The sequence below is a fragment of the Protopterus annectens genome, chromosome 11.part0, assembly GCF_019279795.1.
Source record: "Protopterus annectens isolate FY-2018-M chromosome 11.part0, PAN1.0, whole genome shotgun sequence".
Classification (NCBI taxonomy): Eukaryota; Metazoa; Chordata; order Ceratodontiformes; family Protopteridae; genus Protopterus; species Protopterus annectens.
This window is the reverse complement of record NC_056745.1, coordinates 150348597-150375405: the sequence shown is the minus strand read 5'-3', so window position 1 is coordinate 150375405 and position 26809 is coordinate 150348597. Positions and strand designations below refer to the sequence as shown.

Here is a 26809-nt window from a genome sequence, read left to right as displayed (position 1 = left end):
CATTCCCAAATTCAAAATGTGAATGCTACAAAAACTGTTTACCATGATCTTTCAAGGAGCCCTATGTAGTTACCGTAGACATGAAGGATGCCTACCTTCACCTCCCCATAGCAAAGGAGCACAGGAGATATCTACGCTTTGTGGCAGGAGAATTACACTACCAGTTCCTGTGCTTTACCATTTGGCTTATCCACCACTCAGAGTTTTCACCATATGTCTGCCCATTGCAGAATCTAAGGGGTGCACAGTTACCCACACCTGGGCAATTGCCCCATCTAGAACTCCAAATAGTGTTGCAAGTCACCACATACTGCTTTCAGAAGGTAGGCCTCACTCTCAACCTCACTAACTCCCAGTTTCAGACTCAGAAGAAAATCCTCTTTTTTGGCAAACTGATGGATTTGGTACAGCAAAAGGCCTTCCAACCCCAAGACAAGGTTTCTTTCTTGACAAACTATCTGCAAAACCTTCTTCTAAGGCAAGCAGTCTCTGCCTTGAGCTGCATGGTATTTTGCATCTTCATGGTTTCCTTGCAAAACTGCATGAGACAACTCCAGTAGTTCCTAAAATCACATGTAAACCCTAGTGCCTCTTCTCTGTTGCCTAAAATAGGAGCTACTTTGCTGGAAAGACACCATCCTGCAGAACCCAGGGGCAAACCTCTCTCTACCAGAGCCAGACAAAGCCAACAGCTCTGAGAGTTCAGAAATAGCCTGGAGAGTACACTTAGGGCCCCTGAAGGTGCAAGGTATCTGGACCCCAGAAATAAATACTGGCAGTTTTTCTAGCTATAAAACCTTGTCAAAGCAGCCTAGCCTGAACAGGGAAAACTGCAGATATGAACAGACAAAACCACAGTTGTGATAAATATGCAAGTGGAGGGTACTCATTCCTACCCCCTGTGCACGCTAACAATAAAGATTGGGCTTTTGGTGCAAGAATTGTAACTAATGCTGATAGCATCCCGCATCTCAAACCAGAATAATGCCATAGCAAACTCCCTGAACAGGGACCTACTGGACCCCAACAAATGGATGCTGAAGAGAGAGATTTTTTTGGACCTCACTCAAAAATTAAGGTACCCAATTATAGAATTGTTTGCCTGTCATCAAAACAGACAATTACAAAGGTTCTGCTCCAGAACCCAACAGACAGAGACATGGAGGCCAGATGCCTTCTACTTCAAATGGACAGACCTCTTTCTGTATGCCTTTCGTCTATTACCCTTGATCCCCAGGGTACTGACAAAAGAGAGATCAGACAGGCCAAGCATGATACTCCTAGCCCCTTCTGGCCAAGGCAGCACTGGTTCTCCCTCCCACTGAGTCTCAGCAAAGGGAGATAGTATATGCTTCATATCTAGCAAAAGTCATTCATCTTTGCTGAGAACCTCCTCTTAAATCTCTCAGACTTTGACAGTTGGAAGAGTCATATTGTCCTCGGGCATCAGACTGTATATCAAGACCAAAAAGACCTGAAGCTGGTGCTCATGGATGCCCCTGTTATACCCTGATGTCCAGATGTCATTCATCAGACATCCATCAGCTGGGGATGATGTAAAGACTCTAGGAGTCTGGACAGTCACAGGCTTCTGCATTAGCAGGAAGTTCCAGGAATCAATTCTCAAATATCTACATTTTATGATAAGTCTAACATAACTGTACTTCTGTTACAGTATGTTATATTTAATATATTAGGAAACTGTGTAATGTAAAGGTGGTATGCGTCGGACTGGATTTATAGCCTGTCTGAGAAGGGTATAGGGTTGAGTGCTCAAGTAAAATATGTGAGGTGTGGTTGTGTGGATGGGGTGAATTGGAGGGGCTATTTTACTTTATTTTTTTAAGAAGACATTCCACATGTGTATGATGTGATTAAGCCAAGGGAGATTTTAATGTTTACTGTACGGATGATTATGATCGAGTCACTTATCATAGCGTGCTTATTATGTGTTTGGGACATGGATGCCAATTCACCTTGAGAGAGAAGCGCTGCATTCTAAGAGTTTGCTGTTAATAGTAAAATTTAACATAATTAGTTACAGATGCACTATGGGGGGAAGTTAGGTTTTTGGAACACTTTGAAATTTAGTAATATTTGTAGCTTTATATGTGGAATAGGGTTTCTTGCCCAAAATAGTAAAGGATTAGTAAAAGGTCACAACAGAGCTGAGATCTTTGTCAGTCATCCTTAATTAGGTTCTTACCAAATTTGGTTATGTGTTAGATTTTTGATTACAGTATTTGTTGGAACTTGGATAGGTATAGAGGGTAAAGGTTGACAGTGGAAAGGATATAAGGAGGGTGACCCTTTATGCTGCAGTTTGGTTATATATTATAACTCTTGAAGTGAATTGGACAGTTTTTGTATGCAGCTAGTAAATATGTTTCTGTTATGTGGATAATTACTCTATTTTGCTATTTCTGCTCAGGCTGATAAATCAGCACTTCTGAAATAAATAAATAAACCAAACTTCTGAAAGCCACAGAAAGCAGAAATTCAAATTTTTAAAGTGGTAAAAGCAAATATTTAACATGACCTTTGTATATCATGTGTTTTTGTGAGGGGGATATACCCCCCCCCCCCTGGTTTGGAAATGTATTTGCTTCCATGTACACATTCAGCATTACTTCAAGACTTTGAGTTTCAGTATTTTGGCGTTCAGGATTTCATTTTCAATGTTATGATCTTCAGTCATTTATGCTGCAGTCTTTTGGTAGGACCCCACTTTCAAGACAGTTCAGAACTCGTTTGACTAGGGTTGGTGCTCTCTCATCTGCTTTTGTCACAGTGACTTCACTTCGGATGTGAGAGACTATGATCATTTTCCACATGCACTTTTATGATGTTTTGTAAGTTGGGTGTCCATTCTAAATCTAGGGAAGGTTTTGCTACAGTGATTAAAGATATAATGGCAGGTGCTTTCCACTTCTTGTAAGATTCATTGTGGTTTCATGAAAAGGTGACAAATTGCTAAAAAGACGTACAGAAGGGAGATACTATAGTACAGTTAATGAGGTGGCGCACATTAGATTATTGGGTTTTTTCTCTCTTTTTAATGTTGCCCCCCCCCTTGTTTTTGTCTTGGCATGAATCCTCAGAGTATTATGTAGTGCTGAAATGCTTTGCAGTTTGCTTCTGTCTTCAGGAAAGCCAGTGGTGTGAAGGATGCATTTTATTTCTGCAAGAAATTAGTGATAATGAAGCTGTTGACCTTCCCTTAGTTATCTGGTGAATAAGTTCCAGCCATGCAGGACAAACAAGACTTTCACTAGTCTATAAACCATTGAAAAGTTACTACAGCAAGTCATCTAAATATAGAAAATGTGGATACCCTTTAGTGACCATAGCCCTGGAAGACGTATCAGAGTCATACACACTGCAAACAATGAGTAGTGCCCTGTGCACTAGAAGAAACTGTTATTTAAAGCAGATTTTTCCTCTAAAGAAGAAACTGCAGATAAAACATTTCTCATACTTTCACAATTTGTCAGAGCAAACGTATGAGCCTGGCAATTCAAAGCTCTGAAATTCAAAGTTGCAGACGTATGCACTTTTTCCTCACACCTATCAATACTTTTCCCATCCTGTCGCCTCACAGTAAGACGCTGTCCGGTTCGATTCTCAGAGCGTCTTCTGCATGGAGACATGCATGAATGGGTTGTGCATCAGGGCTGGTAACTCGGCACGTAAAAATCAACTACCAATCATTAGCAGACCGGAGTTCCGCTGTGGCGACCCCTAACTGGGAAAAGCCGAAAGACACAAAATCAGAAAGGGTTGGATTGAAATTAACTAAGTGCTTAGCAGCAGTGGGATAAACAACTAAAGCTTTAGCTGCTGGGCCAGGTTTGGGAATAGTGTATAAAAGTGTAAAAGACTGAGGAACTTTATATATTCTGTGTGCATTTTTAGGGGCAGCGGGTAGAAACACACACATCCTCTAAAGCAGACTTAACAGGAGAAATGGGTGTAGGTTCCTGAAAATCTTTCTGTAACAACTGCTATTATTTTCTGAGGGAGGGACTGCGAAACCTCAGTGTTCTCCCATTGAAAACGCTGGCACATTCTAGCAATAGTCTGAGGGAAAGAGAATCCTCTCACAGGGAGAAGTAGAAATTAATTTCTCCACTGAGTTTGAATCAGAAATGTGAGGGGGGAAAAATGTTTCCATCCCTGCATCTTCCTGTTCAGATTCAGAATTCTGAATCTTTTCAGGAAAAGAGGAATCCCTCTTTGTTTTAACAGAAACTGCTTTACAAGAAGGATCAATAGCGTGAATTACACCCTGAGCCAGACCCAGTAAACTACTCCTATCCAAAGAAATTTGTGGAGGAGTAGCTAGATGTTGGTTTTCTGTTTCTATTTGACAGTAAAAATTGGGCTAACCGTGTTAATAATGGCAGCAGCAGCTTCCACAGGGGTGGGGCTAACCGTGTTAATAATGGCAGCAGCAGCAGCTTCCACAGGGATGGGGCTAACCGTGTTAATAATGGCAGCAGCAGCTTCCACAGGGGTGGGGCTAACCGTGTTAATAATGGCAGCAGCAGCTTCCACAGGGATGGGGATAACCGTGTTAATAATGGCAGCAGCAGCTTCCACAGGGGTGGGGCTAACCGTGTTAATAATGGCAGCAGCAGCTTCCACAGGGGTGGGGCTAACCGTGTTAATAATGGCAGCAGCAGCTTCCACAGGGGTGGGGCTAACCGTGTTAATAATGGCAGCAGCAGCTTCCACAGGGGTGGGGCTAACCGTGTTAATAATGGCAGCAGCAGCTTCCACAGGGATGGGGCTAACCGTGGTACTAATGGCAGCAGCAGCTTCCACAGGGGTGGGGCTAACCGTGTTAATAATGGCAGCAGCAGCTTCCACAGGGATGGGCACAGCATTCTGACCCAACAGGGAAAACCTTCCCTGGTCCCTCTTCCAGGACCAACAAGAGTGGCTCACCCTTGCTGTCTGAGGGGACTTCAGCTGCAGACATCATGGCTAGCCCCCAGTCAGTAATGGTTATAGGTGCTACGCCATAGGGATCTGGGGTAAAAGATGAGTGGTCTAAGATGGAACAAATTGTCAAAAAAGTCACCCACCTTTGGCTGAGACAAACTGCCACTCTGCTGTGGTAGCAAAAGCTACTAACTTAATTTTTTTCTTTTTGTGGCTGGAAGAAGGACAGACCATGGGGCTGGTAGTCTTTTCTGTGGTCAAGCCAAAATAGAGACTCTTTTCCAAGTAAGAGAAACAGCAGTTGTCAGTAAACACTGTTGGTCCACAACAATTACTTTTTTGACAGAAAAACACAATAAAAAGTACTTTAAAACACTATGAAAGCCATACAAAAGTAAAATAAACTTAATTTCTCCACAGAAATTGTCAATTACGTTATACCACTTTTAAACTAACAGAACAAACGAGCAGTCCATTTACAAGTATTTGAAACAGTCCATTAAAATACAACACTCCTAAATTTAAAATAACATTTCTGAAGAGAAAAGTAATAAAACATCAATAAAATTAAAATATTTTTTTTCCCCGGAGATAACTTATCTGAGCTGCACAGGAAAGCACAAGCTCAGAGTCGATCCTCAAAAGTCTCAGGGGAGCATACTGTTCAGCTGTAGTAACACTTTGAAGGGCTTCACACCCAAACTTTTCTTTTAGTTAGCTCAGCTAGAGTTGCCTGACAGTTTGGGTGCATGAAAGGTGCCGTGAAGCTTTGGAAGCTGGCCTGTTATATGCTTGACAAGTTATAACCCATATAGCTAAGGCTACTGCAGCAGTGATCATTCGAACATCTACAGTTATGGTAAGTTTACCTTACACAAATGTACTTTCTTCCATCTAACACTTGTCCCTCTAGCTTATCTTATGTTTGCTTTGTCCATTGGATTAAATTTAGTTAATTAGGGCATTAGCCCTATGTGCTTCTGGTTAGAATTACTTGTTTTTCATTTTCATTATGTACATTTTTTTCCTTCTAGCTTCAGTTTTCACTTGAGCCAAGTCCTATTGCTGTAAACTGCCTAGCATTTAACCACAACGGCAATTTGCTTGTCACAGGAGCAGCAGACGGTGTAATCAGATTGTTCGGTAAGAAGCAGGTTTTAAAATGATGTTCTGCAAAAGCCCTTAAAAGTTCAACCTTGAAATTTATATATATATATATATATATATATATATATATATATATATATATATATACATATATATATATATATATATACACACACACACACGTGTGTCTGTTTATTTTACTGACACACACAACCTGTAAGACTTTGTCTCATGGAGAGTTCATGAGTTAACAAGGCTGTGGAAGTTGTAAAAAAACAGGTGAGTGGATATGCTTATTGCTGTCAAATTTTATGCTGTAACTTACAGCTGTATTCAGGGGTATACTTGTACCATGTGCTCTAAAGAAGACATGCCCTCATTCAGTTAAGAATGCACTCCCCCTTCTCCTAGGAGAAAACAGTCAGACTTGTTAATTGAATGTGGATTGAGGCAGAATTTGTGATGCAGAAGTTGGTAGCTACCGAAGTAGTAGTAGCCACCAATTAGCTGAAAATTCTTATCACTCCAGAGTAAATGCTGGACCTCACACAGTCTGACATCGGTGTGATGCTTTAGATAATGTTAGGTAGCAAGTTTATAAAAAATTGTTATAGAATAATGGAGAGAAATAAATGTTGCCTCAAAGGCAGTGAATCTTTGTTTAAAGAAAAATCAGCGGACTGTTAGAAAAAGGCAGCATATTATCTAAAAGAGGTTGAATGAAGAATTTGAGAAGATAATTGGAAGAGTCAAGAATATGAAGGAACACATAAGGAGCAAGGCAGAGAACAGTATCAGCTAAATGGAGAGAAGAGGGCTGTCATGGTAGTAGAAGTGGAAACTGAATACCAAGATATGACACAGCTAGTAATACTGAGGGAACAATGACAGAGTTATGAAAAAGCAGAAGTGCAGAACAGAGGTATGCATAACGAGATGAGGACTAATATTAGTCTAGTCAGAGAAGAAAGGAGTTTTTCATGGGTGGTCCTGCTGACTTGTTAGACACCAGCAGGCCACCCCATTCCACATTTTCTTGACTCATTACCTGGGTTGCTTTCTCTGATCATGCCCCTCATCATGTGAGTGTTCCTTCTCCAGGGAAAAATAACCAGTCTAAGTTAGGGAGAATTGTTCAGGCAGTAAGTTCTTGCCTTTGAGTTTCTCTTCTGCAGAGCTGTGCTTTCCAGTAACTTGTCTCCAGCAGTACTACTGAGCTTTGCCTACAAACACAACTCTGTGAGCACTTTTGATGCAGGTGGCATGATGCTCCCCCTTGACTAATGTGCATTAGTAAACTACATTGTTTCTTTCTTCTTAAACACTATTAAGCATCAACTGCATTGCATTTCCAATCTGTCTGTCCTTTCACTGTATTTACTTTTTACATTGGTACTATGATCTTCATTAAATTGTTATATTTTTAATCTGATTGTTTCTTTGCTGTCAAAATGTTTACATTGGGAATGTTTTGTCTTCCTGTATCTCTCCATTCCTCTCTCTCTCTTATAGACACATGCACACATATGCGCATGGAACCACATCCATAAATACTGGTGTGGTAGAGAAATACTGCTCAAGATCTCCCATTTAGACTCTTTTATTGTTTGAGATAACAGTACTGAATAGAGCTTTTTGAACACTGTTCTGTGTTTTACAAGACTAAAAACTTTACTTTTACAAACCGTAGAATGACATTGAGCATAAGAAAGACTTGCAGACTTCTGTGCACGTGTAGCTTCTTTTGATAGTCTTAATTAAAATCTCTATTCTATTAACACCAGTAGGAGCATAACATGATGTCTAATGTTGCCTTTTTTCATCTGATTCAACATATGAGACGTCGGATCCAACCTCAGCACCAAATTTGAAAATTCCACGGTTCCAGAACTCTGACGTCTACCCATAATTCCCTGAACTCCAGTCTAATACTTCATGTCACTTTTGCCACCTAAAGACTTCAGATGTGTTCTCGAGGGCTCTCTTACTCTTTGATTCTAGAAAAGTTTTCTCATATTTAAGATACTTTAAAACCCTTTTTACCGCAACCACACTCCTCCTCCTCTACCAGGAGACTTGTTTCTCTAGTCTCAGTATGTAGAATGTAGCATTCCTGTTAGATATACATTAAGATACTGTTTAGTACTCAATAGTGTGTCTTCACGGTGAGCCTTTTCCTAAGAGATAGACCTGTTTGTTAATGCTTTCTAGTGTTTATAGTGTTTTAGGATTTTGTCAAGACTGTTTGCCTGTAGTATTTTATAGTATTTTCAGTAGTGTTTCTTCAATACTGTTTACTTGTTATTATGGCCAAATCTCAAGATTTCAAGAAGTGTATTGAATGGGGCACAGATTTCCCCCTCAGGATACTTGCACTTTGTGTTTATTGCCTGGGCACTGCCCATTTGGATAGACAATGTTCTTCATGTGCTTATTTTTGTGTTAGAGCCATACAAGCTTGCCATGACAAATTGATGGAGAGGGAACTCCTCCTCCACAGATAAGGGACTACTACTTCTGGGCCTTCCTCTTCTACCTCCCCTGCTAACAAACAATACAGGGCTAGGTCTTCAGATAAGGCCCCAGACCAGGAGAAGGAAAAAGAAAAAAATTAAGCATAAAGAGAAGGAAAAGGACAAATCTCCTTCTGTATCTAAATAACCTTTGAATCCATCAGTTTCAATTGGAACCTTACCAAAATCAGCTAGGAGATTGGATTTGATCGCATCTTAGTCATGTCCATCCTCCCTTTGGCCCCAGTTTTCACTGAAACCGGTGAGCCCCAAGTTGCACTCCAGTTTTGCAAGAGAAGAGATACTCCAGGTCTTCTTCAGTGACTTCATCTACATGATCATCTCAGAGCTTGACAGGGTACAATGGTGACAGGATGATGAAATTCCCGAGGGCACAAATCCAGCTTGGGGTTCTGTTGGTATCATCTGCTGCAAACGTACCAATCATTGGCCACCCTGCCCCTCTGCTTCTTTCACCTGTCGTGGTCCATGCTGTGGCTTTGAGAGTTTTGTATTGGACCTGTCCCGAAGTGCCTTCTTCTGTGCCAGTAGTTCCTTCAACTTTGACGCTGACAGTTTCTCTATCCCTCTCAACTCCAATACTCTCAGATGAGGAAGGGATTCAGAGATGCAGTGTGGATGCTGACCTATTGGGGAGGGTTCAACCTCGAGATTCTCTGAACCATCTCTTCCCTTGGGGGGCCTTGACACTCAGCAGCTCAGGCTGGAGGTTTGCTTCAGGACTGGGAAGCTAGGAGTTGAGGTTTCTCTTTCTTCTTCAGATCCAGAAAGATCCTCAGTTCCAATGGCAACTTTGGCCTTTGAGGTTGATGAAAGGGTTTTTGTTTACCCAAAGAGAGGATGTTTTCTCAGAATTTGTCTCCAACCAAACCCCATTTGGATCCTGCAACGTCATCTCTCTTTCACATTGCCAGACAGAGACAGTCAACACCACATGCTTCTGGATCTACTTGCTGCATCAGCTTCCAGTCTGATTTTAAATCATCTGTTTACCCAACAGAATCAAGTCATAAGCAACAGACGTGCATGCGAAAGCACATGTACTGCTCCTCAGAGTCTTTCACGAAGGGTACAGATTTAGTGAGGGTTCAATCGGGTCTCCCTCAAAGGAAATCACCTTTGGTGAAATTCTTTAACTCATGAAACAGAGAGGGGGATGATCCACTGAAGATTCCTCTCCAGATGAATCTGTATTTCTGGAAGTCTTTGGTTCTGGCTTAACATTGTCCTAAGTAGTAGCAGTCTGTGATCGACTAGTTGACCTTATGGTGCAGTGAGCTTGGAAGGACCCTGATGTGATGGAGCCCATCCCCAAGAAATCAGAGAGAAGTTTAGCAGTTCCCATAGACAGGAAGCATTGGACTAAAGGTCCTCAAGTGTATGGCATGGTTGTAGTAGCAGCCACAAAAAAGGAATTGTCTGAGGAGAGTTCCTCTGTCCATCCCCCTGGCAGGGAGTCTAGGGTGTTGGATAGATTTGGAAAACATGCATACTCATCAGTGACCTTTGCACTCAAGTCACTGAATTATCTTGCTCATCTCGTCAGATTTCAAAGTGACTTGACTAAAGAAACTTCCAAGTCTCTCTGAAGTTTTGCAAGCAGATGTCCAAGTAGACTGTGGACTTCCAGCTTTCAACTCTGCAGTCAACCTCTAACATAGCCATTCATCTCAGGTCTGACAGTCAGACAACATGCGTGGATGCATCTTTGTGACTTTGTGGAAGGCTTCAAGACATCCTTCTTCGATGTCCCTTATGATGACTCTACATTTTTTGGGCCTAAAGTTAGACACATTGACCAGGAGTCATCAGGATGGTAAGACACTGTCTGCAGTACTCATTAATTTTTCCATGCCTCGGGGTCTAGGGGTAGATCTAGACGCGGTAGGGCAGAGCTCAGGGCTCTTTCAGGCCTAGAACAGGGAGTTCTCCTGCACAGTCTTCGGTGAGGGCAGGGGTCAGTCCTTTCGTGAAACAGACCCAATGACCTACTTTTCAGCTGCCAGAGCCTTCTCGCCTGGCAGCACCTTTGGGAGGAAGGTTGGCACTTTTTCAAAGAAAATTGAGTTTAATTACCCAAGACAGATGGGTATTGGATATCATACACCACGGTTACAGGTTTTATTTCCATACCTTGCCTCCTTTCAAAGGCATGCCAGACGCCTCCTCAACAAAGAATAGAGGCTCACAAGCAAATTCTCTCTCTGTTACTCCAAATAGGGGCCATACAGCCGGGTCCCTATGCCAGAAGTGGGCCTAGGATTTTATTCTCGCCTGTTCCTAGTATCAAGAAGGGGAACACGTGGAGACCAATTTGGATTTATCTATCCTCAACACTTATCTGGACATTCCCAAGTTCAAAATGTTGACGCTACAGCAGCTTTTAGCTCTGCTGGGCAAAGATCATTGGATGGTAACTTTGGATCTCAAGGAGGCTTACCTTCATGTTCCTATCAGACTAAGTTGCAGGAAGTATCTGCGCTGAAGCTGGGACTTCTCTATCAGTTCTCTGCATTGCCCTTTGGCTTATCTACTGTGCCCAGAGTGTTCACGAAAGTTCTGGCTCCAGTGATAGCTTTCTTCAGGCTAAAAGGAATACAGATCTATCCTTATTTGGACGATTGCCTGATTCTGGCTCAAGGAAGGGACAAGCTTCTTCTTCATTTGGAATATGTGATAGCAGTGCTAAGATGCCTGGGGTATTCTGTGAACGAAATAAAGTCCAGTCTAGTACCCTCTCAGGACATGTGCTTTCTGGGTGTAAGACTGAATACAGCATCCCAGATGGCCTTTTTGACCCCGGACAAACAAAAGAATCTTTCCCTTTGTTTTCATCAGCTATCTCATCAGTCCGGGCTGACTGCAAGGACAGTCCTTCAAGCCTTAGGTTCATGGCATCTTGTATTCTGGTGCTTCCCAATGCCAAACTGCATATGAGGAAGCTACAATGGTATCTCAAAAATGTATGGACACAGCACTGCCAGGATCTGGACACTGTCATTCAAATAATACCTTGCATTCAAAAGGAATTTTTGTGGTTGGCTCAGGAATGTCACCCAAACTAGGGACTCTCTGTGACCCGCCAGAGGCGAGTCAGATTTTAACGACAGATGCCTCAGACAAAGCTTGGGGAGCTCATCTAAATGGAAGGTGGATACAAGACAAGTGGCCTGCCAGACTACTACATCTACATATCAACTTGAAGGAGATGTTAGCAGTCCAGTTTGCATTAATAGCTTTCAAGGATTTACTTCTTCCAGGGCAGGTGTTGATTCTAACAGACAACACAACTGTCATGTGGTACATCAACAAGCAAGGGGGAACACATTCTTATCCTCTATGCAGGTAAGCAATGATTTTGTGGGAGACTGCTCTCAGTTTACAGCTAAATCTTCAGGCAAGGTTTCGCCGAGCACAGAACTCCTTAGCAGATGTGTTGAGCAGACAAATTATGGATCCCCAGTGAAATTGGATCCTCATGTATTTTGAAATTGACAGTGTCATGGGGAACTCCAGACATAGATCTGTTCGCTTCTCCACTAAACCACCAGCTGCCAAAGTTTTGCACAAAAAGGTTTCATCCCACAGCTTGGAAAGTGGATGCTCTTTCCTTCAATTGGAGCAATCTTAATGTGTATGCCTTTCCGCCTCTGCCTCTCCTCCCAAAGGTACTACTAAAGGCCAGACAAGACAAGCCAAGGATGATTTTGATAGCTCCAGATTGGCCTCGACAGCATTGGTACCCATTACTGAGAAGCCTGGGGAAGCCTCCATGGCCTTTGCCTTTGATTCCACACCTGTTGTCTCAGGAGGACAGTCATTTGCTCAATGTCAAGCTTCACTCTCTGCACCTAACAGCCTGGCATATTCTGTTTTGAACTATAGTGGCCTCCACTTCCACAGCAAGTTTTGAATGTTATTTTGGAAGCTAGAAGGCCTAGTACAAGGAAAGTGTAATGAGATAAATGGAAGAGATTTTTATTTTGGAGTGCAGCAAAGGATTTGATGTTTCTGAGCCTAATTTAAGTGTGGCTCTTCAATATCTTATTGAGTTACTGGACAAAGGTTTGTCCTTCTCTTCTATTAAGGTTCATGCTGTGCTAAATTTCGGCTCACTATGATTGTGACCCACCATTGTTTTCTCATCCTTTGTTCAAGCAATTTCAGAGGGGCAAAGAATATAAGACCCCCACCTAAGAGCTCCTACTCCTGCTTGGGATCTCAATTTTGTGTTGGAGAAACTCACTCTACAACCTTTTGAGCCTGCAGCTACTACTGAATTAAAGTTTTATCATGGAAGACTGCTTTTTGTTGGCTATTACCTCTGCAAGAAGGGTTTCTGAGTTGCAGGCCCTTATGGCGTTGAGCCTTTCTTAATTTTCCATAAGGATAGGGTATCTTTACGTACTAATCCTTCCTTTATGCCTAAAGTGGTTTCTAGTGTGGCTTTAAACCAAACTATTCATTTGCCTACTTTTTATGCAAATCCCCAAAATAAAGGGGAAAAGATTTTGCACACTTTAGATGTACACAGGCAGTTGCGATATTATTTGGACAGAACTAAAGGGTTCAGGCAGTCTCAGCAGTTATTTGTTTCTTTTGCTTTGAGTTCTCAGGGCAAGACCTGTGTCAAAACAAACTATTTCTAAGTGGATTGGGTTTGCATTGCTTTCTGTTATTCCCATCATGGCAAGGAGATTCCAGCTGGGATTAGGCCTCATTCACTAGGGCTACTGCCACTTTGACAGCTTTTTGAGGGGGTGGCAACTAAGGATATTTTTGGAGGCAGCTACTTGGAGTTCAGTGCATACTTTCTCTAGGCATTATCACCTTCCACTTTATTCTAAATCTAGGGCTGGTTTTGCCACTGCTGTTTTGCAGGGCATTTGGCAGCTCCTGCTTCCTTATAGTTTGGCCATCCTCCTTACCTCTGCTTTGGGATTCTACCCAAGTAAGGACTGCAGCAATGTGAGATGAAGAACATAGTACAGTTTTGTACCTACCATAAATGTAGATGTTCAAGATCCACATTGCTGCAGTCCACCCTCCCTCCTTCCCCTCTGTAGTTAGAGGCGGTTGTGTGGGTTGGGTTGTCAATATTGTATTGTATATTGTATATATTGTACATATTTTTAGTGCTAGGATGGTTGGTTGTTTGGTTGCTGTCTTTTGGTTTTGACCTTTATTTTTAGGGTCTTCTGACATCTGGGGCAAGAAAAGACTGAGGATATGACGTCGGTCATGCGCATTTGTACCCTGACGTCCTGATGTCAGTCAAATGCGCCTTGACCGACGTCAGCCTTATACTTTGATATTCGGGCCGACCGAGGACAGCGGACTACCCCAAGTGTAAGGACTGCAGCAATGTGGATCTTCGAACATCTACATTTATGGTAGGTACAAAACTGTACTTTTCTCTTCTGCAGAGCTGTGCTTTCCAGTAACTTGTCTCCAGCAGTACTACTGAGCTTTGCCTACAAACACAACTCTGTGAGCACTTTTAATGCAGGTGGCATGAAGCTCCCCCTTGACTAATGTGCATTAGTAAACTACATTGTTTCTTGCTTCTTAAACACTATTAAGCATCAACTGCATTTCCAATCTGTCCGTCCTTTCACTGTATTTACTTTTTACATTTGGTACTATGATCTTCATTAAATTGTTATATTTTTAATCCGATTGTTTCTTTGCTGTCAAAATGTTTACATTGGGAATGTTTTGTCTTCCTGTATCTCTCCATTCCTCTCTCTCTCTTATAGACACATGCACACATATGCGCATGGAACCACATCCATAAATACTGGTGTGGTAGACAAATACTGCTCAAGATCTCCCATTTAGACTCTTTTATTGTTTGAGATAACAGTACTGAATAGAGCTTTTTGAACACTGTTCTGTGTTTTACAAGACTAAAAACTTTACTTTTACAAACCGTAGAATGACATTGAGCATAAGAAAGACTTGCAGACTTCTGTGCACGTGTAGCTTCTTTTGATAGTCTTAATTAAAATCTCTATTCCATTAACACCAGTAGGAGCATAACATGATGTCTAATGTTGCCTTTTTTCATCTGATTCAACATATGAGACGTCGGATCCAACCTCAGCACCAAATTTGAAAATTCCACGGTTCCAGAACTCTGACGTCTACCCATAATTCCCTGAACTCCAGTCTAATACTTCATGTCACTTTTGCCACCTAAAGACTTCAGATGTGCTCTCGAGGGCTCAGTTTTCTCATATTTAAGATACTTTAAAACCCTTTTTACCGCAACCACACTCCTCCTCCTCTACCAGGAGACTTGTTTCTCTAGTCTCAGTATGTAGAATGTAGCATTCCTCTTAGATATACATTAAGATACTGTTTAGTACTCAATAGTGTGTCTTGACGGTGAGCCTTTTCCTAAGAGATAGACCTGTTTGTTAATGCTTTCTAGTGTTCATAGTGTTTTAGGATTTTGTCAAGACTGTTTGCCTGTAGTATTTTATAGTATTTTCAGTAGTGTTTCTTCAGTACTGTTTACTTGTTATTATGGCCAAATCTCAAGATTTCAAGAAGTGTATTGAATGGGGCACAGATTGCCCCCTCAGGATACTTGCACTTTGTGTTTATTGCCTGGGCACTGCCCATTTGGATAGACAATGTTCTTCATGTGCTTATTTCAGTTTTAGAGCCTTAGAAGCTTGCCATGACAAATTGGTGGAGAGGGAACTCCTCCTCCACAAATAAGGAACTACTACTTCTGGGCCTTCCTCTTCTACCTCCCCTGCTAACAAACAATACAGGGCTAGGTCTTCAGATAAGGCCCCAGACCAGGAGAAGGGAAAAGAAAAAAATTAAGCATAAAGAGAAGGAAAAGGACAAATCTCCTTCTGTATCTAAATAACCTTTGAATCCATCAGTTTCAATTGGAACCTTACCAAAATCAGCTAGGAGATTGGATTTGATCGCATCTTAGTCATGTCCATCCTCCCTTTGGCCCCAGTTTTCACTGAAACTGGTGAGCCCAAGTTACACTCCAGTTTTGCAAGAGAAGAGATACTCCAGGTCTTCTTCAGTGACTTCATCTACATGATCATCTCAGAGCTTGACAGGGTACAATGGTGACAGAATGATGAAATTCCCGAGGGCACAAATCCAGCTTGGGGTTCTGTTGGTATCATCTGCTGGGAACATACCAACCATTGGCCACCCTGCCCCTCTGTTTCTTTCACCTGTCGCGGTCCATGCTGTGGCTTTGAGAGTTTTGTATTGGACCTGTCCCGAAGTGCCTTCTTCTGTGCCAGTAGTTCCTTCAACTTCGACGCTGACAGTTTCTCTATCCCTCTCGACTCCAATACTCTCAGATCAGGAAGGGATTCAGAGATGCAGCATTGATGCTGAACTATTGGGGAGGGTTCGACCAAAAGATTCTCTGAACCATCTCTTCCCTTGGGGGGCCTTGACACTCAGCAGCTCAGGCTGGAGGTTTGCTTCAGGACTGGGAAGCTAGGAGTTGAGGTTTCTCTTTCTTCTTCAGATCCAGAAAGATCCTCAGTTCCAATGGCAACTTTGGCCTTTGAGGTTGATGAAAGGGTTTTTGTTTACCCAAAGAGAGGATTTTTTCTCAGAATTTGTCTCCAACCAAACCCCATTTGGATCCTGCAACGTCATCTTTCTTTCACATTGCCAGACAGAGACAGTCAGCACCACATGCTTCTGGATCTACTTGCTGCATCAGCTTCCAGTCTGATTTTAAATCATCTGTTTACCCAACAGAATCAAGTCATAAGCAACAGACGTGCACGCGAAAGCACATGGAGTGCTCCTCAGAGTCTTTCACGAAGGGTACAGATTTAGTGAGGGTTCAATCGGGTCTCCCTCAAAGGAAGTCACCTTTGGTGAAATTCTTAAACTCATGAAACAGAGAGGGGGATGATCCACTGAAGATTCCTCTCCAGATGAATCTGTATTTCTGGAAGTCTTTGGTTCTGGCTTAACATTGTCCTAAGTAGTAGCAGTCTGTGATCGACTAGTTGACCTTATGGTGCAGTGAGCTTGGAAGGACCCTGATGTGATGGAGCCCATCCCCAAGAAATCAGAGAGAAGTTTAGCAGTTCCCATAGACAGGAAGCATTGGACTAAAGGTCCTCAAGTGAATGGCATGGTTGTAGTAGCAGCCACAAAAAAGGAATTGTCTGAGGAGAGTTCCTCTGTCCATCCACCTAGCAGGGAGTCTAGGGTGTTGGATAGATTTGGAAAACATGCATACTCATCAGTGACCTTTGCACTCAGGTCACTGAATTATCTTGCTCATCTCGTCAGATTTCAAAGTGACTTGACTAAAGAAACTTCCAAGTCTCTCTGGAGTTTTGCAAGCAGATGTCCAAGTAGACTGTGGACTTCCAGCTTTCAACTCTGCAGTCAACCTCTAACATAGCCATTCATCTCAGGTCTGACAGTCAGACAACATGCGTGGATGCATCTTTGTGACTTTGTGGAAGGCTTCAAGACATCCTTCTTCAATGTCCCTTATGATGACTCTACATTTTTTGGGCCTAAAGTTAGACACATTGACCAGGAGTCATCAGGATGGTAAGACACTGTCTGCAGTACTCATTAATTTTTCCATGCCTCAGAGATCCTTCTCCAAGAGTAAGATGGTGAGGAAAAAAATCAATGTGGTTTCATAAGTTACAGGGTTCTTACCAGGATTCTCCTGACAATCGACCACCACATGGCAGAGGTGGAGTGAATCCCAGTGGACATCTCCCAAGAGGCAGATAGTATAATCAGTGCTTCCGCAGTGTGTTTACCAAAAGGCCATATCAACTTTCTTAAAGGACTGCCTGACTGCTGCACTCTGGATGCGGTTGGGGAAAGCTTATCCCTGCACCCCCAAGACTGGCAAAAGTTAACAAGAGACAAGTGGTTGTATAATATAATTTATAGAGGCTATTCTATTCCCTTTTCCTTTCTTTCCATAAGGAAGATGATGATTCACGATGTTCCACTACATCAGTGGGAGCCAGCAGCAGTGTAGATTTCCAAGCTGCTAGAAAAACAGGGGTCATCCGACCGGTCCCCAAAGACTAGCTAGGATCCAGAGTCTACTCAAGCTTCTTTTTGGTCCCAAAGAAAACAGGGGACCTAAGATGAAGTATGGATCTCAGTCATCTCAATCAGTTTGTAAAACAGAAAAATTCCACGTGGTAACAATTCAGTCCCTATTGCCTCTTCTGAGAAAGGATGATTGGATGTGCTCTGTAGATCTCCATGGTGCTTACTATCACATTAAAGTAGAAAAGCAATCCAGGGGATATCATGTTTCTGTTTGGGAGCCAATCACTTTCCTGCCGTTCAGTCTCACCACAGCCATCAGGGTGTTCACCGAGGTAATGGGTAGTAGTAGCAACACACTTGTGAATGCTAAGGATTCAAGTTTTCCTCTACCTCAGCAATTTTTTCCTAATTGCTACATCCAAGCATCTTTTGGTAGGTCATCTGGACCTTCTGCTCCAGTGCTTATTGGACCTAGGCATTTCAGTGAATTTTCACAACTGTCTCTTACTTCAAACACAACAGATAGAATTTATTGGATGCCACCTTGATACCACTCTACAAACTGTAAGTCTTTATCAACACAGAGTTTGTTCTGTACGTCAAATGGCCTCACAGGTAATGCATCATCCTCACCCTACAGCATGAATGATACTACGTGTACTAGGTCTCATGGCCTCCTCCATACTAATGATCCCCATGGCTCATTACCACATGAGAATTCTTCAGTTGACACTTCCAGTTCAGTGGTCGCAAAATTTCACCCTTTACATGCCAGGATTTATTTCACAAGAATTTGTAGACAACACATCACATGGTGGATTACCTCTCTTTCAATAACAGAAGGGGGACCCTTTCAAACAGATCCATTGATAGCAATAGTGACCACAAACACCTCCCTTCTAGAGTGGGGAGTACTTCAAAGAAAGAATGATCCAAGGTACATGGTCAAAGTTAGATGGCAACCTTCACATCAATATCTTGGAAATGAGACCGGTCCCCCTAGCACTGCAAGCTTTCCAGAATGCCCTCCCCAGAGTTGTGATTTCCATACAGTCAAACAATATAGCTATAGTATGGCAAATCAACAAACAAGGAGGAACCAGTTCTTTTCCCCTGTGTCAAGAAGCCATGAAGGTTCGGCAGTGGGCGATGTCTTCACACCATTTTCTGATGACAGCAGATATTCCAGGGTGTTCTAATATTCTAGCAGACCGGTTGAACAGAACTATCCTAACTCTTCATGAGTGGTCTCTGAGTCCAGCAGTGGCATTACTAATTTTCAGCCTCTGGGACCAATCTTGCTGTGATCTGTTTGCCTCCTACTTCCACAAGTGCAGCAGTTACTTTGCCCTGATCCCTCCACAGGGTCAATTACCAAGGTATGCAATAGTGTACAATTGGCCCCCTGGACTCCTGTATGCTTTTCCCCATTACTGCTCATGAACAAATTAATTTAGAAAGCCAGACAATGCAAGACCTAAGTAATACTCATTACCCCTTTTTGGCCACAGCAAACATGGTCCCCTTTTTGTGGCCTCTGCTAGTACATCCACCATGAATGCTGGATCATTATCCAGACTTTGTCTCATGCATCTGGATTGTCTCCACCAGATCACACTACCACAAAACTAACCTTCGGGTTCCTCCAATTTTGACTATAGCCAAAGATGCCAGGCTTCCCAATAATGTTGTTGATATAATAACAGCTTCACGGAAACCTGCTATAAAGATTTACAACTTTAAATCAAAAATGTCTTCTTTTTCGGGCAATAGCTAAAGGCTTGGATCCTTTCTCTGCTCCCTTACTATTGATCTTGGAATTTTTAGCTGAAATTTGTCAACAGAGATCTGGCTATTTTACCATTAAAATTCAGATGGCAACAATTTCCAGTTTTCATACTGGACAAAACAATTCTTCTATGACCACCTTAAAAACCTTGAAAGCCTTTTTATAGGTACTTTTCTGCTGCATCATCTCATTAGAAATCCAGTACCTCCGTGGGAATACTGCTATTATGCTCCAGCCCTTAACTCAACCTCCCTTTGTACCTGCAGCCACAAAAGATATCAAATACTTGAGTTGGAAAACAATTTTCTTAGTCGCTGTCACCTCCACAAGGAGGTTTTCAGAGTTACAAGGGCTCGCATGTAAGCCTGTGTACTTGGTTTTTCATAGGGATCTGGTTTCTGTATGGACTTGATGCATCCTTTGTCCTAAAAATGGCATCCATAACTAACTTAAACCAATCCATAAATTTACCACTGTTTTTTTTTCTAAGTTTTCGAAGAAAAGGCGATCACATTCTACACACGCAGGATGTGCATCTTCAGCTCAGGTTCTGTCTTCATCCAACAAAAATCTCAGAAAATCTGATCGATATTTTATTGCCTACTCTAAAGCTAAGCTTAACAGAGCTATTACAAAAGTTACACTGCCCAGTTTGTTATCAAATTGCATCTCTTTTGTCTGTGCTGCAGTGGGTTTAGAGTTGCAGTCCAAGCCAAAGCCCCATTCAACCAGAGCAGTGGTTACTTCAACAGCCTTTCCTAAGAAACTACTGATTGATGACATTTGTGCAGCAGCAGTGACCTGGTCCACTGTGCATACTTTTGTTACTCATTATAAGCTGTATGTGCACTCCAGGTCTCGTTCCTATTTTGGCTGCACCATCCTCAGGATTGTCGTCTTGATAACAAAACTCAAAAAATGGATGCAAAGGAAACAAATGAAGTTTTTACCGTTTCCGTTCTATTTTAATGTGTTCAGAACTTCATCAGAAAAACAAAGCTAAGTATAAAAGCAATGAAGACATTTAAAACATCCACCCCAAGTCAGATGATGCTGGTGACCAATCACAAACCACAATGCCTCACAAAGTTCTTAAAGTAATATTATCTAAAACAGCTTAAAACGTTTTACAGCTTAAATATAACAAATCAACAATAGACCGCTTTTACTAATGTAATCAGTAAATAAAAATATAAGCTCGCTCAGTTACTGGTTCTGGTGTTGTAAAAGAACAAAAGTGCACTCAATTACTGGTTCTGGTGTTGTTTTTTTATACAGCTGTAAAAGTTGTTTTGCCTATATATATATATATATATATATGGGTCCCATTCTAAGACCAGCTGATTCCCGGCCTTGAAAATCACCGGCCTTGAATGACTACGACAGGAATGCGGTATACCTGTAAGTGAGTTAGGGTTAGGTGTGTAAGTGAGTTAGGGTTAGGGTGCAGGTAGTAGACCCATATATATATATATATATATATATATATATATATATATATATATATATATATATATATATGTGTGTGTGTGTGTGTGTGTGTGCGTGCACGTGCAAAATCCTGTATAAATCACCTTAAGCAGAGCCTCTGAGCAAGACTAAAACACTTTAATGTGTTCATGAGACCTGGTGGTCTGTCAGCTGTGAATCTTATCTGCCATTCAGCCTCAGGACATTCAAGCAGAACTTTGTAATTGCCCACAAAGCCTTCCGTACCTACTTGGTCCAACACAAAAAAAATACATTTTCGAAAATGATCTTAGAAGGCTAATGGGGCACAAACCAAAGTTTTACAGTCTTAATTGTGATGAGAGAATGGCTTTAATAGATCTAAGCAGCAACAATAATATTCATGTCATGAAAAGCGGACAAGAGTGGTACTGTAGTGCTTATGGATACTACAGCATATGAACGGTCCATTTACAACTTGTTGTCTGATGATTCATATTATGAGGAGATCTCAGAGGAAATGGTTAAACTAAAATTAATGTAATAGATGTTATTTTATTCGACCTTCTCTGTCAGAATGAGATAAATGATGAGTTATACACTTTTCTCAAACTGGATCATTAAAGATGGCATGCCTTTCTGGTGTACCAAAGTTGCCCAAAGATCAAACCAACCCGCCCTTCAGACTTACAGTTACTGCCGACTTTTACAAAATGGAACCAGTTTCCAAGGAATTTACTGGAACTTCTAAGTGATTTAGATAGCTTAGACCAGGATTGTTTTTTTTTTTGCAAGTATTGATGTGGTCTCCTTATACACCTGCACTAAACAAAATGAAGCAATTGAGAATGGCAGAAAATTCCTTAGATAGATCTTGGATCAACACCATTTGTGAATTAGTGCATCTTGTTCTCGACAATAATTTTTTCAAGTTCAAAGGAAAGACATACAGACAAAAAAGTGTGTTGCCATGGGTACTTGTGTAGCCTCAGTATTTGCCAATTTGGTGATGGCCAGCTGGGAGCTCAGATTCATCACTACACATGAACACTTTGACAAAATTGTGTTCTATAAAAGATTTATTATTTGATTTTCATTTGGAGGGGTACAAGTGCTGAGTTTGATTCGTTTTTTTGAGGACCGAAATGGTACAACTTATTTTTTGAAGTTTACCATCAGTGGTAAAGGTAGAGACATTAACTACGTGGATGTCCATTAAATGTCAGCAAAAGTGCTGGTGTGTTAGACAATGAAATATACAGAAAAGACACTTTTATCAACAATTATTTGCACACCACCAGCTTGCATCCTTTCCATGTGAAAAAGTCAGTGATCAAAGGTCCGTACATACGGCTCAGTAGGCTGACAAGCATCAACACTGTCTTTTTGTCTGTGGCTGAAAAACTCAAATTCATGTTTTTAAATAGAGGTTATATTTCGACGCTAGGGGTCATTGTGTTGAGAGGTGGGAAAGTCAAACCTATACTCAGATGCTCCAATGAGAAATGAGATTCACTGCGCACTAATACATCTGCAAACACTGCTTTCATCAGCTGAACAGTTTCACAAGTGCATTCCCTCTCCCAATTTCTACTGATGTGGGAATTAAGATATTATATTAAACAACTGGAAAAATTATCATAGGGAACCACAAGATGGTTACTACCCTTGGCAGAAAAGCACGTTTTATTTACCAAAAATCTTTAAACATCTTTTGATGATGAGGGGTAAAAATTCTGCATCGATTGCAACAGGTAAACTCGGCACTTTTAAATGCGGAAAGTGTAGGCATTGCAAATACATAAGTGATTGTTCAAGTGTGTTCATTGAAGGTATGGACAAAAATATTACAACTAGAAACAGGAACAGCTATGAATGCTCCTCTTGCTGTGTTGTTTACTTAGTCCGCTGTCAATCATGTACCAGTTTTTATACAGGAAAGACTGTTAGGAAACTTTCCAAATGTATATATGAGCATACGCTGGCTGTTAAAAAGAGAGACGTAAACAACATACTTGCCAAGCATTCTTTGTCTTGCGATGGTTGAATCTGCTCACACAAGAACAGGGATGTTTAATACTCCCCAACATCAATCACCTTTAGTTGACTGCCTGGATGATAAGGTCTTAATTCCTTTTAGGCGCCTGTTAACTGAGGATGTGTAGCAGGTACTAATGGAGGGGAAAAAGGCCTGCTACTAGAAATCTTATATTTGCAAATGGAAAATTGTTTTTCAGTTGTTGCCAACAGCATAACCAGCACCCATTCACGGCTAGTTGTTCTGTGGTTGCACAATGTCTGTGTGATTTACTATCCTGTGGCCTTTCGTTTTCATCTGTCAAGGTTCATTTATTAGCCATTTCAGCATGTATGCCCATGGATCCTCCTGTTTCAATGCAGTCGCATGTCAAAATGTTCTTGAAACGGGTTTTGCATAAGAAGCCTACAAGTATATTGGTGGTCCCTCCTTAGGATCTCAATTTTGTGTTAGAGAAGTTAACTCTTGCTCCCTTTGAACCAGATAACCTGGACGACTTTGGGTTCTTAACATGGAAAACAATTTTACTGATTGCTCTGGCCTGTGCAAGAAGGGTGTCCGAGTTGCAAGCTCTAACAGTGAGTCATCCCTATCTCATTTTCCACAGGGACAGGGTTTATTTGAGAATTAATCCTTATTTTATGCCTAAAATGGTATCCGAGTTTACTTTAAACCAAACTGTCCATCTCCATGTTTTCTTTCCTGAACCTAAAAATGAGGGAGAAAAGGTACTCCATACCTTGGGTGTCCACAGACAACTCGGGTACTATCTTGACAGAACTATACTTTCATATCTTCAGATCAATTGATCTGATGTTCTTAATTTTCATTCCATTCATCACTGATGGGTTATCGGTTCCATCGTTGAAACCGAGTCGGCCTTATACCAAGCTCGCGCCAGCCAAAAACTCTCAAGCTAAGCTTTTACCCACAACACCCTTCTCCGTGTTACCTCACATCTCATTTGCCATGTAGCCGTAAAGCCGCGTTCAAGCCAGCTGTCAGCTAAGTCTCTGATATTTTTGATATTTTGGATATATAAATACTTATTGAAAAGTCTTGATAGCTTATTCTTCTCTATTTTTTCTCAAGTCTAACTATCGCTAAGTTTTTCAACCCTCTCTTCCAACTTTACCTGTCAACTACTTGTTGATAATCTTTATACCATCACTGGTACACTCCCTTCTCCCTACCCACTGTGGTAATCTTCTAGTACCATTGTTAGTATTTTCGTGTTTTTTTCTAGCTGTGTGTGTAATATTGTTTTTTGTTGCCGTTGCCTTGTTTTTTCTTGGTACTGTTTTGATTGTGTTTGTGTTGACATGTCTGAAAAAAAGGGCACTTCACACTTCAAACAATGCCTGAAGTGTGGGAGAAAAATGCCGAATAGTGACACTCATATGATGACTGTGTATATTGTTTATGTGTATGTTATTGTGCCTCATCTCTCTGTCCAACCCCTTTCTCTATTTGTCAGGGATTTAGTTCCCGTACCTTGAATAAACGTAAGAATAAACTGATTCTAAAGGGCCATCTTAAATCACCCTTTTCAGAAGCTCTCTGCATCGGAGGGTTCGCCCCCTTTTAGAAAATAGAAAAAGAGGCCACATTATGTTCCCTCCTCACCCTCTAGTGAGAAGGAGAGACAAGTAAAACCCAAACTTGCGAAACTTTCCATACCGGACCAGAAGCCAACTTCTACAGCACTGATTTCGGTACTGTCTACTACAATTGCATCAGCGCCACCTACGACACCGACTATGACTGAAACTAAGATTTTGACCTCTACTCCGATTTTGGCACCGAGCCTTCCTACAGTTCCACTAGCTCAGGTGCACACTACTTCCCCGATTGTCTCAAAATTGGAGATGGTGGTGTCATTAGACATTCAAGCACGGACCCGATATTCCCCATCTATGGACCGTTTCTTGGGGCAGGTTTATAGCCCCTTCCTATAGCGTCCAGAGTCCCCTTCGGGGATATCAACAAGATCCACCAGGAGGCTCTCTGAACTAGATGTGGTGTGCCTAGTGGACCAGCTGCTGACGGCCAGGGGGATTCCTTCACATTCAAAAACCCAATCCCTTCTTGGATTTGGAAATTCTTCTTCACGGACTCCATCTTACTCTCCTCCTTCAACCTCCGTGCAGGTTTCAAAGCCCACAGTACTGACGCCTCTCTCGGCACCCTCAGCTTCAGTGCCAATAGTGGAGCTCACTTTGGCACTGGAGAATGACCCTTTGGCCTTCAGTTCCTACAGAACCAGGTTGTCCTCAGACCCGGGATTGGACTACAGGCTCCTCGGTTCAGAGTTCAGCACCAACCCTGTCTATGGTGCTGTCCATGGTGCCAGGAGCCCAGTCGGTACTGATCCAGCTTGAGGCTCCATTCCTGGGTGCGGGCTCAATGGAGCGGGGTGTGACCCCAGTTCCGAGATTGTCCTTTTCGGTTTCGGGCTACAACCCCTCTTCAGGCGGCCCTGCCTTCCAGGTGATGGAGATTGCCCTTGCCTCTGTAGGCAAGTCTTTGGCGTCAGAACCCCAGCCATGTCCTCCCCCTAAGCTGCAGCTGTCACAGGCCACCATCCCGAGACATCAAACACGGGAGCCGTAGGAGACCCTATTGCAGGGTGCCCTTTCCTCCAAGCCCTCCTCAGAAGCTCCCACTGAGGAAGTTCCAAGGAAGAAATTGTGCAAGAGGAAGCATGTGGACTCCCCTGAGGAGTCCCTTACTGATTATACGGATTACAATGAAGGGGAAAGGGTCTCCACCGTCACTCCCTGAAGATGTCTCCGTCGGAGACATCCTTGAGATCTTGAAACAGAGGGGTGATTGGAAACCCAAAAACCCTTCCTCCGAGGAATCCGTTTTCCTGCAGGCTTTTCATGCTTGACCATCTACCTCTTGGGTTACCCCGCCTGCAGACGAGCTTGTTAAGCTTGTGGTGCAGCACGCATGGAGGAAATCTGACACTGCTGAGGCAGTCCCAAGGAGACCAGACAAGATCCTTTCTCCCCATGAAGAAAATCCACATTGGTCGAAAGGTTTACCAGTAGATGTGATGGCTGTGGCCACAAAGAAAGAGCTCGCCGAGGAGAGCCACACTGCTCACCCACCTAACAGAGAGTCCTGTGCGGTGGGCAGACTGGGAAAGCGAGTACTTGCTTCATCAACCTTTGCAATTTTGTCCTTGAACTACCTGGCACATTTCACCAGACTCCAGAGAGACCTCATCTCTGAACTCTCTGGTACTCTATCAGGACAGTTGTCTGACGAGGTTATTGACAAGGTAGCCTTGCAGCTAGCGACCTTGGAATCAATATCTAATTCGTCCATGAGGTTAATTGTACATGCAACTGAAGGGGCAGCAAGAGCTGCAGATTCAGGTGTAGTTATGAGACGTCACACCTTGATGCGTCTATGTGACTTCACAGATTCATTTAAGTCTTCCTTCCTTAATGTTTCAGTGGAAGCATCTTCCCTGTTTGGCCCTAAAGTGAAGGGGACACTAGCTAGGTGTGAGCAGGATAGCAAGACCCGGTCTGCCGTTAATATACATTTCTTCACTCCTCTGCGTTCCTTTTCCAGGAACCAAAGAAGTGGGAAATTGTGGCACAAAAAGTCTCAGGGTCCTTTTCTTGACACATGTGGCGAGTTCACCCCCAGAGGCAGGAGGGGCAACTCTTCGGAAGACGCACCTACAGAGGCAGAGGGGGTCCGCATAATCAAGGTTCCAGAGATTCGTTCCCTGGACAACCCTATCAGTGCTCCTGAAGAGCGGCCCGATTGCTTTCCTCTGGAAGCAGTCGGGGGAACATCTTTCTCTGCACCCCAGTGCCTGGCTATTAACTACTTTCGATTCTTGAGTGCAGAAGATAATAACCAGAGGTTACCAAATCCTGC

At 42.3% G+C, this 26809-nt stretch overlaps 1 protein-coding gene across 1 annotated transcript in view; it reads left to right on the top strand.

Annotated features, from left to right (window-relative positions):
- The window catches only part of WDR91 (WD repeat domain 91), a 1072555-nt gene that overhangs the window by 916380 nt on the left and 129366 nt on the right, over positions 1-26809 (top strand). Inside the window, exon 14 of the mRNA XM_044087550.1 lies at positions 5982-6090. Within this exon, the coding sequence (XP_043943485.1) occupies positions 5982-6090 (109 nt within the window). The remainder of the gene's footprint in view (positions 1-5981; positions 6091-26809) is intronic.